We start from the raw sequence: 18827 nt of genomic DNA on the forward strand, positions 1-18827 counted from the left end.
CGTGTTTTTTTCCATTTGCAGATCAGTCCTTCAGTGTGTCGGGCTGTATTGGAGAGTTGATGACTGTCATCTTTATTTGTTCTGTATACGGATCAGCCTACAACAAGATATTTATAACAGATTCCATTTTGGACTGTTTTTAAATGGACAAAGTACTAAACATGCATGGTCCTCCACTGTTTTTACAAAAGAGAGGAAAAAATGACAGAATCATGTTAGTTCCGGGCTATTCAGAGGCGACTCATGTTATCCAATCGAAAAGTTTGATGCTAACTAATTATGACAAGGAAGCCAATAGAAGTAAATAAATATATAGTACATACGGCTTATATGGGTATTAAATTCTTTCACTTAAAACATAAGCAACAACGTTTCGACCTCCTGATGATGACCTAATGAGGTCGACATGCTTTTAACTTGTTTTATGTTTTCAAATAAGAGTTTGACGTTAAGTCTTCACGAGATATTAACGACCATGAAACACATTTCGAGATACCGATGTAACTTGTATCTCGTGTTGTTGAAGGAACATTACGTAACTACATTAAAGACAAACGTTAAGCCTATCTGCTCTTCCTTTCAACTTTTCACTTTTCTTCTTTTTTTATTTGTTTGTTTACGGATTTTTACGCAAACCTGTTCAAGGGTTGCATGTGCCAGATCCCCTAATTTGTACTAGGCAATCAATCAACAACGACTACCGATGGGCTACTCTTGTCTGTGTAGTTGGATTTCACTGCTACACTTATAACGCATCTACCGTCTCAAATTGAGGAGTAATTTTTTTTTATTTTCCCACTAGACGTGCTTGGCTCAGTGCTTAAAGTTATCTCTGTTAAAAATCTTTCTAGTTGCACGTCTTATTTCAACATATTCCTTAGTGGCTAAACGATAAACCTGAAGGCTTATGACGCTATAAAATGGGGTTTCGATATTCGCCGTGGACAGTTTATTTGTTTTTAAATTTCGCGCAAAGGTACACGAGGACTATTTGCGCTATCCGTTCCTAATTTAGCAGTGTAAGACTAGAAGGAAGGCAGGTAGTCATCACCATCCACCGCCAACTCTTGAGCCACTCTTTTAGCAACGAATAGTAGGATTGACCGTCACATTATAACGCTCCCCACAGCTGAAAGGGCGAGCATGTTTGGTGTGACAGGGATTCAAACCCGCGACCTTTAGATTGCGAGTCAAGCGCCCTAACCATCTGGTCATGGCAGGCCTTGCGGGGTGGGCAGAGCACAGATAGTTCCTTGTGTAGCTTTGCGCTCAACAAACAACAAACGAAAACCCTTGTAAACTGCCAAATATTATGCATAAAGCTTATGAATTGTTCAATTTTGGATTTACAGAATGTGATGCGACAATAGCAAAATTAGCCCCACTTGGCTGAGAAATGTCCAATTAAAAATTACCTTCATTTCTTATGATGTAACTAACCAACTTATACTTAACAAATAACAATATAATTATGAAACCAGCAACAAAATGAACGTTTTAACTTAAATTCTGGATATTGTAACCTCGGTGACGACCTTTATATTGAACGAACGTTTTCTTTTTGTACTTTTAGTGACCTCTGTGTTCACTGCACGATCTTTGTAAACTAAGTGATCTCTGTACTGAGCTAATGACTGTTGTACTCTATTGTGTAACAATCGCTATTATATTATTAGAATTAAACAACCGCTAATGTGTTAGTAGAATGTAACAACTGCTTGTATGTTGGTGGAATATAACAACCGCTAGTTTATAAGTTTATATGTTATGTAGCAAACAATGACGTATTAATGGAATGTAACAGTTGCTAGTATGTTAGTGGAGTGTATCAATGGCTAGTTTGTCAATGGAGAGTAGCAACTCTAGTTTTTTTATTGTAGTTAAAAAACCTCTAGTATGGTGTAACAACAGCTGCTAAGACAATGGAATCTAACAACTGCTAGTGTGTTTTTAGAGTGAATTATCTTCTAGTGCATCTCTTGAGTGAAACAGTTGGCAGTGTGTCTTTGTGTAGAAAAGGAATTTCTTATTTGTTATTGTAGTGAAATAACTGGTAGTATTTTACTGTAGTAAAGAAATTTATATGCAAAAACGGCTCGTTTGGGCTGAGAAAACACTTGCATATAAATTTCTCAACAAGTGGGTTTTCTCGTCATCACTGATTATTGTAGTAAAGAAACTTCTACGTGTTTGGAGTAAATCAATTGATAGTGTGTCTTTAGAGTGAGAGAACTTGTAACGTGTTTTTGGAGTAAAGCAAATTGTAGTGTGTCTTTGGAGTAAAGAAACATCTGGTTTTTTTTTGAAGTGAAATAACTTATTGTGTGTCTTTGGTGTGAAGGAACATCTGGGGTCTTTTTGAAGTGAAATAAATGATTGTGTGTCTTTGGTGTGAAGGAACATCTGGGGTCTTTTTGAAGTGAAATAACTGATTGTGTGTCTTTGGTGTGAAGGAACTTTCAGAGTGTTAATAAAATTAAAAAAACAAACTACTTTAGATCTTTTGTACCACTTCCACCTAAAGATACGATTAAGGTTTTGTTCTCCTAGGTTTCACCACAATACATGAGGCTTATTTTTTAAAGTGAATGAAGTTAAGGGCAACTTCGAGTAAACTGTTATGTCGTCAGCTGTTAGAAGTTGAGCAAGAAATCTTACTTGAAACAGTTCATTTCTAGCAGGTGGTGCTTCATTTATTTCTTTTAATCTGCAAATATCCTGTAATAAGAGCAAAATGGAAAAAAAATTCCAAAACACATCAAAACATCAGTGTCCAATGTTTGGACATAAGTTATATAGTTTTCTCAATACGTATATATATATATATATATACACACACACACACACATCCATTACTGTTCATAGTCACGTGACCATATATATTATGACCTTGAACAAACAGTCATTCAACTGAGAATCGTCACCTATATACAAATGAGTGGTAGCCATGTGACGTCAACACTGAAAGACGTTGCTTTTCAATGGTGAAAATGTAAATTTAGTTTGGAATTAACTATTCTAATAACCGAGGACTTTCTATGGTGTAGCTGCACTGCTAGTGTGAAGGATAAGCATAGTGAATTTGATCAAACGTAGAAAGACTTGATTATTTACATTAGATGATAGAAACGCCTTCTTCATTAGGCCCTATTCATTTTTAGGCGTGTTTATTTGGTGGATCTGTCTTTTTCAGGAGTGTAAGATCCTGAATGTTGCTGAGAATGGTTTTATGGATTGTGTGGATCTTGGAGGCGTCCACGTCTTTCTTCAGTTCTTCTACGTCACGTTTCAGTTTCGCTCGCCTGTTCTGGAACCACGTGATCACTTGCGCATTCGTTAAGCCTAATGACTGAGCGATCTCATCTCTGTCGGCTGGAGACAGATATTTTTGGTATAGGAATCGTTTTTCCAACTCAAAGATCTGGTGATTAGTGAATGCTGTTCTGGATTTCCGTTTCTTTTTTGGTTGTTGTCGGTTACTGAATAGGTTGAGATGATGACGACTTCCATCTGAAGAAAAAGAAGAGAAATATAATTACAGATTCTCCTTACCTTTACACCCCTTTTGTTCCTAGATTGATGATCACAAAGATTTATGGTCCGTAAAGTATACAAATGTTGTCAGATGAAGTAAGAAAGGTGAAGATGAGAAAACACAAACAGTTGAAATGATTTAACATTCTTAACTGATCTCATATTACCTACTGTTGAGACAACTTATTATTCTGTAATAAACTGTGATAAAAACTATTTAATATTCTTAACTGATCTCATATTACCTACTGTTGAGACAACTTATTATTCTGTAATAAACTGTGATAAAAACTATTTAATATTCTTAACTGATCTCATATTACCTACTGTTGAGACAACTTATTATTCTGTAATAAACTGTGATAAAAACTATTTAAAATTCTTAACAAATACTGTAATAAAAATTATTCAACATTCTTAACTAATGCTGTATTATAGAATATTTAACATTTTTAACTAATACTGTATTACAAACTATTTAAATTATTTAACATCCTTAACTAATACTGTATTAGAAACTGCTTAAACTATTTAACATTCTTAACAAATACTGTATTACAAACTATTTAACACTGTTAACTAATACTGTATTACAAATTATTTAACATTGTTAACTAATGCTATGTTACAAACTATTTAAACTATTCAACATTCTTTGGTAATGCTGTTTTACGAAGTAATTAACATTCTCAACTAATAATATATTACAAACTATTTAACATTGTTAACTAATACTGTATTACAAAGTATTTAACTTTCCAAACTAATGCTGTATTAGAAACTATTTTTACTATTTATCATTCTTAACTAATGCTGTATTACAAACTATTTTAACTATTTAACATTGTTAACTGATACTGTATTAAAAACTATTTAAACTTTAGATTTTTCTACAAGTGGTATATTACAAAGTATTTAAACTATTGAACATTCTTAACTAACCCAAATAAACAAGCATGACAGCATAGAGAAAAATCTGACTACTGGCAAACGACCGCGGATTGATGACTCTGTACTGTCAAACTCACATCTTGAATCTGTTCCGCGATTTTTAATTATACATTCTTTAAGTGAAAACCCATTAGGGCAGATGTCTCCATTTCTTTATTCAGAAGGATTTAGAAAGGCTTGCTGACCAAAATCTGTGAAAAAATTACGGTCTGGGAGCATTTTCATGGAAACAGCCTCATCACAACATTCCAAACTCCTCTTGAAGTCGAAGGCCAGTTGGGATATACCCATTGAGGTTACTCCTAATTCTACTTTGAATTCCTCCAGAGGAGTTATAGTTGAGAGGGATTTAAAGACCATTCCAGAGTCAGAGATTCTCACAGGTTTCACCAGCCAAGGTGTTAAAGCCGTGCGCCGAATTTTTACTCGTAAAGACAGGATTATGGAGTTGACAAATGTTATAATATTAACATTTACAACATTGCATCCTTCTACCACAATCAAGGCAGGATGTCTGAATTGTACGGTACAGTCTTATATTCTTAATACTGTTAGATGTTTTCATTGTCAACAATTTATTCACTCGAAAACATCTTGCCGTGTTTCCTTAACATGTGCCCGTTGTGCCGGTAAAGACAATGATGCTTTTGAATGCCAACTAGAACCACATTGTGTTAACTGTAATGGTCCACATCCTTCCTATTTTACTTCTTGTCCTAAATGGGTGGAAGAGAAAGAAGTACAATGTCTAAAGACAGTTCATAATATTACTTATCCAGAGGCTCGGAAATTACTATTCCCAATTCCATCTCGGACTTATACTGCTGTAATCCATTCCACTACTACAGTAGGAGTCCAGACAGACCTTTCCATGCCTCCTACAGAATCCTTAGCAGCGCATCTTAATCTAGTACCCTCCAAAATCAACAAAGTTAACGAATCAATATCTACTTCTATCTCTGTCCCTACCACATCTTACAGTCATTGCCCAACTTCACCAAGTTCAAGCCCAGGTGTTTCCATGGGGTCTTCCTCTCTTGACACCCCAAAAATTAAACAACCCATTCGTTCACGTCCTCGATCACTGGAACGTATATCTACAAGCTCCAACCTGCCTACTCGATCCAGAGCAGGATCACTAGAGAGTGACTGACCCACATCCAGTAAAGAAAAAAGATCCGGAAGGTGAGTTAACGGTATACTTCTGCCCCCTCTCTATCTTAATATACAATGGCCATGAAGTTGCTGATGCTCAAAGCATTGCCAATACTTTTGGTGAATGTTTCTCTCATGTATCTAGCTCTTCAAACTTATCCCCTTCCTTCTTAGCTATTAAAACACAAGTTGAACATCTGTCTCTTTCCCTTTCAACTGATCATCTCTATGACAACAATCGTCCTCTTACACCGGTGGAACTCAAACTTGTGCTTCATCGGTCTGGCAATACATCAGTTGGACCTGATGATATATATTATGAGATGCTACACCACCTTTCTCCCACCTCTCTTTAACCGGATGAAGCAGGAGAATGTCTTTCCTGATGCTTGGCGCCAAGCTATTGTACTCCCTATTCTTAAACCTGGGAAGAATCCAAAGATTCCTTCGAATTACTGTTCCATTGCTTTGATGAGTTGTCTCAGTAAGACCTTAGAGGATGATTAATGCTCGTCTTGTTTGATTCGAGGAATCTCACCCACTCGGTGTGGGTTCCGCGCCCCACAATAGACCACTTAATTCACCTTGAAACAACAGTTAGAGAGGCCTTTTTGAAGTGACAACATCTTGTTTATTTTTATTTTTTATCTAGAGACAGCGTATGATACAACATGGAGATATGGCATCTTGCGAGACCTTCACTCATACGGATTGCGTATTTTATTAAGCATTTTTTAATGAACAGCCAATTCTAAATCCGTGTGGACTCAAAACTTTCCCTTTTTTTTTCCACAGGAACTTGGAGTCCCTCAGGGCTGTGTTCTGAGTGTCACACTTTTGATTATGAAGATTAATTCCATCAGTGAACAGCTACCCCCTACAGTTGCAAATGGTCTTTTCGTTGATGACTTTCACATCTCATGTCAGTCATCAAACATGAGGTTTATTGAGCGGGAGTTACAAAGTACAATCAATCATATACTTAAGTGGACCACAGCAAATGGATTTCAACTTTCTCTCTCTAAAACCGTTTGTGTACATTTCTGCCGCCACTGGGGTATTCATCCAGATCCAAAACTTCCTATTGATGATGCTGTACTTCCTGTCGTCCCTGAGACAAAGTTTTTAGGTCTTATATTTGACTATAAATTAAACTTTATTTCACATATCAAGCAACTTCGTGTCAAATGTATAAGAGCACTAAACATCCTCCATGTCCTGTCTTAAACCTCTTGGGGAGCGGATCGATACTCCATGCTTAAAATTTATTGTGCCATTATCCGAAACAAATTTGACTATGGTTTATGGTTCTGCTAGAACCTCAGCACTGGAAATGCTGGATCCTATCCACTATCAGGAGCTTCGGCTTTGCACTGGAGCCTTTCGTACTTCTCAAATCCAAAGTTTGTATGGAGAGTCCCATGAACCCCCTCTGCATATTCGCCGTTTGCAACTGTCTCTTATGTATGCTTCCAAACTTCGCTCTTTATCACAGCATCCTACTTGGGGTTGTATTTTCCATCCTCAGTGGGTCACACATTTGTATAATAGAAAATCTGCCATTATTCCTTTTACCCTTCGTATTCGGGCACAATAAGAAAAATTGGATATATCTTTGAATATCACAGCAGTTTCAACAGTTCGGCCTCTTCCACCATGGCTAATTACTATCATCAACTGTGACCTATCTTTGAGTCATATGAGGAAAGCCGATACTCCCGATTGGGGTATATCGTTCTTTATTTGCTGAACATCTTTCAAACAATCCATCCATTCCCATATCTGGATGGTTCAAAATCAGGTGACTCTATAGATTCTGCCATAGTTTGTTACAGTTCGGCTGTAGCACAAAGAATCCCTCTACAGTTTTTGTGTTCACTGCCGAATTGTATGCCATTTCTCTTGCCCTGAATCATATTGAAACCATGCAATATACGAATTGAATGATCTATACTAATTCACTCAGTTGTCTATTGACCTGACATCATTCCATGTTTGTTATCATCCTATTCTTATCAATATCCAAAACAAACTGACCCATCTCTCTCTATTATTTACCTGTGCCCAGTTTTTGGATAATAGGTTATGTTGGTATTCATGGGAATGAGCTAGCTGACAGAGCGGCAAAGTTCATCTGCTCTAGTTCTATCACCAGTCCCTGTTCCATACACGGACAATGGTCCAGTTATCAAAACCCGACAAAACACCAGTTGGCAGTCGACCTGGAGTGAGCAATGAAATGGTAAACTTTTTCAAATCAACTTTTCTTTAGCTCTTTGGCAATCTTGTTTCTCTAAAGACTGAGGGGAGGAAGTTGTTTTGGCTAGGCTACACATTCGTCACAGTTTTTTAACTCACCATCACCACTTCCTTTTATCTGGTACTGATGCACCAGTGTGTGTGGTCTGTGTGGCACTCAGGTACCAGTCGTACATATTTTATTATAATGCCGTCGTTACACTCAAGAACAACGACGCCATTTTAAACATATTTTTAAGGTAGGTTTGCCCTTGACATTAGCCGATGTCAGAGGTGATACTGCCGCTTCACTCATGTTTTTACATTTTTAAGAGCCATTGGTCTTTTCAACTTAATTTAAGGTTTTTATTGGACTAAACACTGTTTTAGCATGATATCTTGTACACATTTTAATTATACTTTGACCTGAACCCAGGACTAGAAAGGTCAACTTCAGGTGACTGACAGTAAGTTTAAACTTAATGCTTTAGTCTTCCTGGCGGGTCTTAATTTTACACATTTTATGTATTTTTATTTTCATTTCCATATACCATTATAGTGTACTACATCTTGTTTGGTACAGATAGCCTAGTAGCTTTGTGCCAATAAACATGAAATACCTACGTACCTACATAGCTGTATTACTGTATTACAAAGCACTTGAACTATTTAACATTCGTAACTAATACTGTATTACAAAATATTTATATTTCTTAACTAGTACTGTATTGAAAATTATTTATCATTTTTAACTAATACTATATTACAAATTATTTATCATTTTTAACTAATACTGTATAATAAACTGTTTAACTTATACTGTATTAGACGCTATTTAACATTCCCAATTAATAAGGTATTACAAAATATTTAACTTTCATAACTAATGCTTTATTAAAAATATTTAACATTCTTAACTAATACTGTTAGTTAGTTAGTTATCACCATTAGATTCCATCTTGGAACATTGGGCCGCAATCGCTTGCGGATTCTTCCACAAGCATTTAAGTGAGTAGGTTGTTAGCCCACTGCACCGAGCCGTCCCTAATTTAGCAGTGTAAGACCAGAGCGAAGGCAGCTAGTCATCACCACCCACCGCCAACTCTTGGGCTACTCTTTTACCAACGAATAGTGGGATTGACCGTAACATTATAACGCCCCCACGGCTGGGAGGGCGAGCATGTTTGGCGCGACGTGGGCGCGAACCCGCAACCCTCGGATTACGAGTCGCACGCCTTACGCGCTTGGCCATGCCAGGCCAACTAATACTGTATTAGAAACTAATTAAACTACAGGGTGGCCCGTAAGTCCATACCCATCCATATGTTATTATGTTATATTCAATTACGCATGTATTATAAATTTGTTTCTTTATTCTTCAGAGCAATATGGCTGATGTAAGCCCATTTACACTTGAAGAGCGTATTGTGACATAGCGTCCCATAATATTATGCAGCGAGAATGAGGGATAGCGCACAGATACACTGGATACATACGATATATGGATGGGTAGGGACTTACGGATCACCCTGTATTTAACATTCTTAACTAATGCTGTAATAAGAACAATTTCAACTATTTGACATTCTTCTCTACTACTGTATTACAAACTATGTAACATTCTTATAAAATACTGTGTTACAAACAATTTAACATTACTAATTAATGCTGTATTATAAACTATTTAACTTGCCTTACTAATACTGCATTACAAAATATTGAAACTACATATCATTCTTAACTAATACTGTATTACACACTATTTAACATTGTTAACTAATGCTTCATTAAAGCCTATTTAAATATTTAACATTATTAACTAATGCTGCATGACAATCAATTTAACATTAACTAAAACTGTATCACAAACAATTTAACATTTTTAACTAATACTATATTGCAAACTATTTAACATTCTTAATGAATGCTATATTACACACTATTTAACATTCTTAACTAATGCAGTATTACACACTATTTAACATTCTTAACTAATGCTGTATTACAAACTATTTAACATAATAAACTAATAATGTATTAGAAACTATTCAACATTGTTAACTAATGTTATATTACAAATTATTTAACTTTCCTTACCAATGCTCTATTATTAACTATTTAAACTATTTAACATTATAAAATAATACTGTATTAGAAACTATTCAACATTGTCAATTAATGATGTATTACACACTATTTAAACTTCTTGACTAATACTGTATTATAAACTATTTAAAATTTTTACTGATACTGTATAACAAACTATATAACATTCTTAACTAATACTGTATTACAAACTCTAAACCATTTAACATTCATGTGTAATGCTCTATTACAAACTATTTAACATTCTTAACTAATGCAGTATTACACACTATTTAACATTCTTAACTGATGCTGTTTTACAAACTATTCAAACAAATTAACTTTCGAAGGTAATGCTGAATTACAAATTATTTAACATTCTTAACAAATACTATGTTACAAACTATTTAATATTATTAAATAATATTATATTACAATGTATCAAAGATTCATAAATAATGCAGTATAACAAAGTAATGAAAAAGTTTAACAAATACTCTATTACAAACTATTTAACATCCTTAACAAATACTGTATTACAAAATAGTTAAACTACTTAACATTCTTAAATACTACTGTATTACAAAGTATATAACATTCTTAAGTAATGCTGTATTACAAACTTTTCAAACCATATAACATTCTTAAATAATACTTTATTATAAACTATTTATTATTCTTAACTAGTACTATATTACAAAGTATTGAACATTTTAACTAAGGCTGTATTGCAAACTATTTAACATTCTTAACTAACGTTGTATTACACACTATTTAACATTCTTAACGAATGCTGAATTATACACTATTTAACATTCTTAATCAATGCTGTATTACAAACTAGTTAACATTCTTAACTAATAGTGTATTATAAACTATTTAACATTCTTAACTAATACTGTACTACAAACTATTTAACATTCAAAACTGATACTGTATTACAAACTATTCAGCATTCTGAATGAATACCAGATTATAAACTATTTAACATTCTCAACTAATACCAGATTACAAACTATTTAACATTTTAACTTATACTGTATTACAAACTATTTATCACTTAAATGATGCTGTATTACAAATTATATAAACTGTTTAACATTTTCAACTAATGGTGCATTACAAATTATTTAACATTCTTGACTAATACTGTATTACAACATATTTACACTATTTAACATTATTAAATAACACTTATTACAAATGATTTAATCTATTTCAAATTCTTAAATAGTACTATATTACAAAGTATAGAACATTGTAACTAATACTGCATTAAAAACTATTTAACACACTTAAGTAATGCTGCATTAAACACTTTAAATATTTGAGATTCAAGATTCTTAACTAATGCTGTATGACAAACTAGTTAACATTCTCAAGTAAATCTGCATCACAAACTATTTAACATTTTTAATTAATACTGTATTGCAAACTATTTAACATTCTTATCTAATTCCGTATTACACAGTATTTAACATTCTTAACTACTGCTGTATTACACACTACTGAACATTCTTAACTAGTTCTTTATTGCACACTACTGAACATTTTAAACTACTGCTGTATTACAAATTATTTAAAGTGTTTAACATTCTTAACTAATACTGTATTGGAAACTATTTAAAATTCTTAATTAATGCTGCATTACAAACTATTTAACATTATTTTCTAATAATGTATTATAAACAATGTAAATATTTAACACTTATGTATAACTGTATTACAAACTATTTAAGCAATTTAACATTTTTAAGTAATACTGTATTAGAAACTATTTAATATTCTTTATGAATGCTGTATTACACACTATTTAACATTCTTAACTAACTCTGTATTATAAACATTTTAACTATTTAACATTTTAAACTAATGCTGCACTACAAAATACTTAAACAATCTAACATTCTTAACTAATACTATATTACAAACTATTTAATATTCTTAACTATCTCTGTATTATAAACTTTTTAAAATTCTTAAGTAATGCTGTATTACAAACTGTTTAATATCTTAAGTAATGCTGTATTACAAACTGTTTAATATCTTAAGTAATGCTGTATTACAAACTATTTAATATCTTAACTAAGGCTGTATTTGAAACTACGTAACGTTGTAAACTAATGCTGTATTACAAACTATTCAAAATTCTTAACTTATGCTGTATTACACATTATTTAACATGCTTGTCTAATGCTGTATTGCAAAATATTTAACATTGTTTACTAATACTGTATTGCAGACTATTTAACATTCTTAAGTAATACTGTTTTAGAAGCTATTTAGCATAGTTAACTAATGCTGCATTACAAAAAAATTTAATTAATGCTGTATTACAAACTATTTAGACTGTTTAAAATTTTAAGTAATGCTGTGTTATAAACTGTTTAAACTATTGATCATTCTGAACTAATGCTGTGCTACAAACTATTTAAAATATTCAACATTCTTAAGTAATGCTTTTTTACAAATTATTTAACATTCTTAAGTAATGCTGCATTACAAACTATATAAACTATTTAATATTCTTAACTAATACTATATTAGAAACTGTTCAACATTCTTAACTAATGCTGCATTTACATATTATTTAACATTTTTTACTAATAATGTATTAGAAACAATTTAAGTATTTAATACTCTTAACAAATACTGTATTACAAAGTTTTTAAACTATTCAACATTCTTAACTAATGCTGTATTACAAACTATTTAACTTTATTAACTAAACTCTTTTTACAAACTATTTAACATTCATAACTAATATTGTATTAGATGTTTGTTTGTTTTTTGAATTTCGCACAAAGCAACTCGAGGGCTATCTGTGCTAGCCGTCCCTAATTTAGTAGTGTAAGACTAGAGGAAAGACAGCTAGTCATCACCACACACCGCCAACGAATAGTGGGATTGATCGTAACATTATAAAGCCCCCATGGCTAGGAGGGCGAGCATGTTTGGTGCGACCGGGAGTCGAAACCGCGACCCTCGGTTTACGAGTCGAACACCTCAACACGTTTGGCCATGCCGGGCCTCACTGTATTAGAAACTATTTAAACTGTTACAAATTATTTAATATTATTAACTAATGTTCTATTACAAGTTATTTAACTTTTTATTTTTATTATAAACCTTTGAAAGTATGTAATATATTTAACATTTTTCGTGTCTTTAATAAATAACTAAAAGTTTGGAAGACTTGAAGAAAAGCAGATTCTAAGTAATCGTTGAAAAGTATCAAAATGTGTTGGTCTCTAACTTAGTTTTGCGTACTCATTTTTTGAATAACAGTATAAAAGCAGAATAACGATTTGGAGCAGCGGGTCAAATCTGGTTGTTATCAAACCTTTAGCTTCTACCCCAGGTTGCCTCGGGTGAACATTAATAAACATTCTGATATTAAATTTTTAATTTCTACCCCAGGTTGCCTCGGGTGAACATTAATAAACATTCTGATATTAAATTTTTAATTTCTACCCCAGGTTATCTCGGGTGAGCATTAATAAACATTCTGATATTAAACTTTTAATTTATACTTTAGGTTATCTCGGGTTAACATTATTAAACATTTTGGTATCAGTCTTTTAATTTCTACTCCAGGCTATCTCGGGTAAACATTAATAAACATTTTGATATCAAACAGTTAATTTCTACACCTGGTTATCCCGGGTTAACATTTAGTACGCGAGTCTTAGAGTCATAAACGAAGTGAGATAAGAGTCAGTCGTTCATCATTCAACTGAGTGCAGAATTAACTTTTATAGAGAATACAATGCACTGGTCTATCCGAGTAACAAAAAGCACTGATTTACCTCCTACTTTATAGCCATACGTAAATAACTGCATTAGAAAGGCGTCATACAGTAACTAAAAAATATTGACTGACAACAACAGATAACTTGTCTTCAGTTACTTATTACGAACTTAACAGCCAAAGTAGCAGCGACATCTTAATTGAGTTTGAAATTGAATTTACACGCGACAAAAAAATAAATAAAGAAAAAAGATTCGTACATTTGAAAGTTAAATAAAAACTGTTTTTATTAACTTGGTAAAAGCTCTCTTTGTAATTTTATTTTAGTCATTCCGACATTTCTTCCAGCCATTGAAAGGTTAACGGTAACTTGAAAATGGTTTATATAAATTATGTTGTTTAATGAAACTTCGAAAGGAGTAAATAAGTTTCAATGCATCTCTTTGAGTTAAAATTGCAGTGTTTGAAAGCCTGTTTTAAACGAAAGTAAAAGTACCTGAGCAGTTAGTGAAAAACCACAGTAAACCAAACAAATCACCAGAAGTCTGATATCAGGGCCTCCCAGTGGCTCAGCAGTATGTCTGAGGACTTACCACCCTAAAAACCGGGTTTCGATACCCGTGGTGGCCAGAGCACAGATAGCTCATTGTGTAGCTTTGTGCTTAATTCAAAACAACAACAACTGATATCAGGCTTAGTTAGTTTCGATACGTTTGTGCGCCCTCTTCAGTCTAAAGATGTCTTCTTATTGATTTGGCAGTGTTTAAAATATGCAAAATACCTTTTAATACAAAATATGTACAACTGACATAACTTTTAAAGAACCGAAGTCGAATTAAACCAGCGACAACAATATCAAACAGGTTTATCACTTCAACAATATGAAATATACCCTGGTGCATGGAAACAGTACTATGATGAAAAATGTTACGAGACAAAATCGTAATATATATATATTTCCAACAGCAGAATTTGTAAGTTATCACAGATATTGGTCATAAGTACCCTTCGTTAGGCTTAGTTTGCTCAGCTTAAATAATAATATTTCACAACTTATCTCCAACAGTGGTACTGGAGTTAGAGAAGCATTTTACGCGAATGAACGAATGGTCATCTTAACAAACAGTACCTCGCACATATATATTTATAGTACCATTCGTAACTACAAATGACTACACATGAAACGGAAATGCAGGTTTATATCCTGTACTTTGTTGATTTGTTCTGTTGCAATGAGAATAATCGGTCGATAGGTGGAGCTAAAGGCGTGTCGAGGTCTAGATTTAGTACGAGAAATACAATGGAAAATGGGCTATTAGACGTTCGCGGCGTTGAGCAATTGTTCAGGACAGAGAACGTGTGATACCCGTGTAGAGAGGTAAATAACACGTGTTTTTCAAAAGAAAATTGAATTAGAGAAACTAGTCAACAGACACGCCAGAGTGAGATATTTATTACAAGTCACGCGGCAACCACTCTGTTCAAACTGTGTTGCATTCAGTACACCTTCAGGAGTCGCCAGTTAATAACAGACGGCGTCGCGGTGGAATGCACTCGCTTTATTATAAGAGACGCAAAAACCGTGGTTTCGATACTCGTGGTGGGCACAATACAGATAGCTTTGTGCTTAAAAAACAAGCAAACATATAGACATTATTAAAAAACAAATTAATATTACGTCAAAAATTGCAAAAATTTATAGATGCACAATTAATGAAAAGCATTTATCATTCTTCCAACGAAAAAGGTAATGTTCCAATAAATTTGCCCTTTAAGAATATTGAATATAATAAACTACTAGTTTCATTCGAACCGTATTCTTATGAGCTGAGTATTACGTAAATAGCTTTAGTAGCATTGCGTATGCTATATATAGTGTCATTTTTCAACTCGTCTTTACAAATTAGATTTAAGAGGCGTACGTTTTTAGTTGGCTTCAAAATAAATCAATACATCAAGACGTAAGACTTCCATAAAAAGGGGAGTTTATACATATTTGTCTAGGTTCCTTCTTTCGGTATTAGTTTAAATTTTGAGACGATGAGTGTGTAAATCAAATTATGATTTATAAAAGTGCATAGTTGCACTTCTCAGTGGTAGACCCTACTGATGGATTAGAAAGAGTCATAATCTATACCTTTCACGAATCATTTCCAGCAGACTGTAGTTTAGTATAAACTTCAAAGACTGCATGCATCTTTCATTCTCTATTTTCAATGTATCGTAGTTTAGCATAGGTTCATAGACTGCACCCCTTAATCTCTATTTTCAATACATTGTGGTTCAGTAGAGGTTTCAAACATTGTATTTTTCTTTCTTTCTTTTCAACTTATCGTTGTTTAGTACAAATTCAAATAATGTACTCTTTAATCTCTATTTTAACAGATTGTGGTTCAGTACAATTTCGAATACTTTTCATTTTCTATTTTTAAAGACTATGATTTAGTATTTGCTTCAAATGCTCTACGTTTCTTTTCCTGTTTTCAGCAGAACATGGTTTAGTATAAGTGTCAGAAACTGCAATATTTACTCTACAGTTTTTGCAGCAGAGGTTCATTAACAAATTGCTTTTAAGACCCATAAGTATCTCTATACGTAAGTGGCAGCCAGCTAGTACAGTTTACAAGATGAGTGCTTTATCTGGAATATTGAACAAGCGATACTATAAAGTATCATGTTCACATTTTTACTGTCTACAGTATTGCCAGATTCTTCTGTTCAGCCTACTTTCCAGATCTTGTGGGACTAAACAGGTTTTCTTACAGTTTTGAAAGGTGGTAGAAGGACCTTTCCGCCCCATTTCTCTCCTCTTATTTAATTTACAGAAGTAACAGCGCACACATCAGGACTAATACATCGTGTAGCTACTGACGGACAGCGCACACATCAGGAATAATACGTCGTGTAGCTACTGACGGACAGTGCTCACATCAGGACTAATAAATTGTGTAGCTACTGATGGACAGTGTACACGTCAGGACGAATATATCGTGTAGCTACTGACAGACAGTGCACACATCAGGACTAATACATCGTGTAGCTACCGACGGACAGTGTACACATCAGGACTAATATATCGTGTAGCTACAGACATACAATGTGTACACATCAGCACTAATATATCCTGTAACTACTGACGGACAGTGCACACGTCAGGAATAATACATCGTGTAGTTACTGACGGACAGTGCACACATCAGGACTAATACATTGTGTAGCTACTGACGGACAGTGTACACATCAGGACTAATACATCGTGTAGCTACTGACGGACAGTGCATACACCGGGATACATCAGGACTAATACATCGTGTAGCTACTGACAGACAGTGTACACATCAGGACTAATACATCGTATAGCTACTGACGGACAGTGCACACATCAGGACTAATACATCGTGTAGTTACTGACGGACAGTGCACACATCAGGACTAATACATTGTGTAGCTACTGATGGACAGTGTACACATAAGGACTATTACATCGGGATACATCAAGGCTAATACATCATGTAGCAACTGACTGACAGCGCACACGTCAGGAATAATACATCGTGTAGTTACTGACGAACAGTGCACACATCAGGACTAATACATTGTGTAGCTACTGACGGACAGTGTACACATCAGGACTAATACATCATGTAGCTACTGACGAACACTGTACACATCAGGACTAATACATCGTTTAGCTACTGACGGACAGTGCAAACATCAAGACTAATACATCGTGTAGCTCTTGACGGACAGTGCATACACCGGGATACATCAAGACTAATACACCGTGTAGCTACTGACGGACAGCGCACACATCAGGAATAATACACCGTGTTGCTAGTGACGGACAGTGCACACGTCATGACTAATACATTGTGTTGCTACTGACGGACAGTGCATACACTGTATAGCAAATTCAACAGGTTAACTACGATTTGCTTATATAACGAACTGAGCTTGAAGTATAAATGTGAACTTGATTAACCTTCAGAGGTGTTAAGTTTCGATATTATTTTGTGTAAAGTTGCAGATGTACACGGTTGTTCAGGTAGAGCATCAAAACATTATCTAAGTTCCATACAACAGTGCACTAAGATATTGTATAGAACCAGTTCCATCCAACAGTGCACTAAGATATTGTATAGAACCAGTTCCATACAACAGTGCACTAAGATATTGTATAGAATCAGTTCCATACAACAGTGCACTAAGATATTGTACAGAACCAGTTCCATCCAACAGTGCACTAAGATATTGTACAGAACCAGTTCCATCCAACAGTGCACTAAGATATTGTATAGAACCAGTTCCATACAACAGTGCACTAAGATATTGTACAGAACCAGTTCCATACAACAGTGCACTAAGATATTGTATAGAACCAGTTCCATACAACAGTGCACTAAGATATTGTACAGAACCAGTTCCATCCAACAGTGCACTAAGATATTGTATAGAACCAGTTCCATACAACAGTGCACTAAGATATTGTATAGAACCAGTTCCATCCAACAGTGCACTAAGATATAGTATAGACCAGTTCCATACAACAGTGCACTAAGATATTGTATAGAACCAGTTCCATCCAACAGTGCACTAAGATATTGTATAGAACCAGTTCCATCCAACAGTGCACTAAGATATAGTATAGAACCAGTTCCATACAACAGTGCACTAAGATATTGTATAGAACCAGTTCCATACAACAGTGCACTAAGATATTGTATAGAACCAGTTCCATCCAACAGTGCACTTAGATATTGTATAGAACCAGTTCCATACAACAGTGCACTAAGATATTGTATAGACCCAGTTCCATACAACAGTGCACTAAGATATTGTATAGAACCATTCCATACAACAGTGTACTAAGATATTGTATAGAACCAGTTCCATACAACAGTGCACTAAGATATTGTATAGAACCAGTTCCATCCAACAGTGCACTAAGTTATTGTATAGAACCAGTTCCATCCAACAGTGCACTAAGATATTGTATAGAACCAGTTCCATACAACAGTGCACTAAGATATTGTATAGAACCAGTTCCATACAACAGTGCACTAAGATATTGTATAGAACCAGTTCCATACAACAGTGCAGTAAGATATTGTAT

The 18827-nt window shown here is 34.2% G+C and overlaps 1 protein-coding gene across 1 annotated transcript in view; it reads right to left on the reverse strand.

Moving 5' to 3' along the window:
- Nucleotides 1-3019: 3019 nt before the first annotated feature.
- Nucleotides 3020-18827, reverse strand: part of LOC143223694 (transcription factor LBX2-like) — a 75840-nt gene continuing 60032 nt past the window's right edge. Inside the window, exon 2 of the mRNA XM_076452013.1 lies at nt 3020-3510. Coding sequence (XP_076308128.1) covers nt 3158-3510 — 353 coding nt within the window. The 3' untranslated portion in view covers nt 3020-3157. The remainder of the gene's footprint in view (nt 3511-18827) is intronic.

This window comes from Tachypleus tridentatus, chromosome 8 (genome assembly GCF_004210375.1).
Source record: "Tachypleus tridentatus isolate NWPU-2018 chromosome 8, ASM421037v1, whole genome shotgun sequence".
In the NCBI taxonomy this organism is placed as follows: Eukaryota; Metazoa; Arthropoda; class Merostomata; order Xiphosura; family Limulidae; genus Tachypleus; species Tachypleus tridentatus.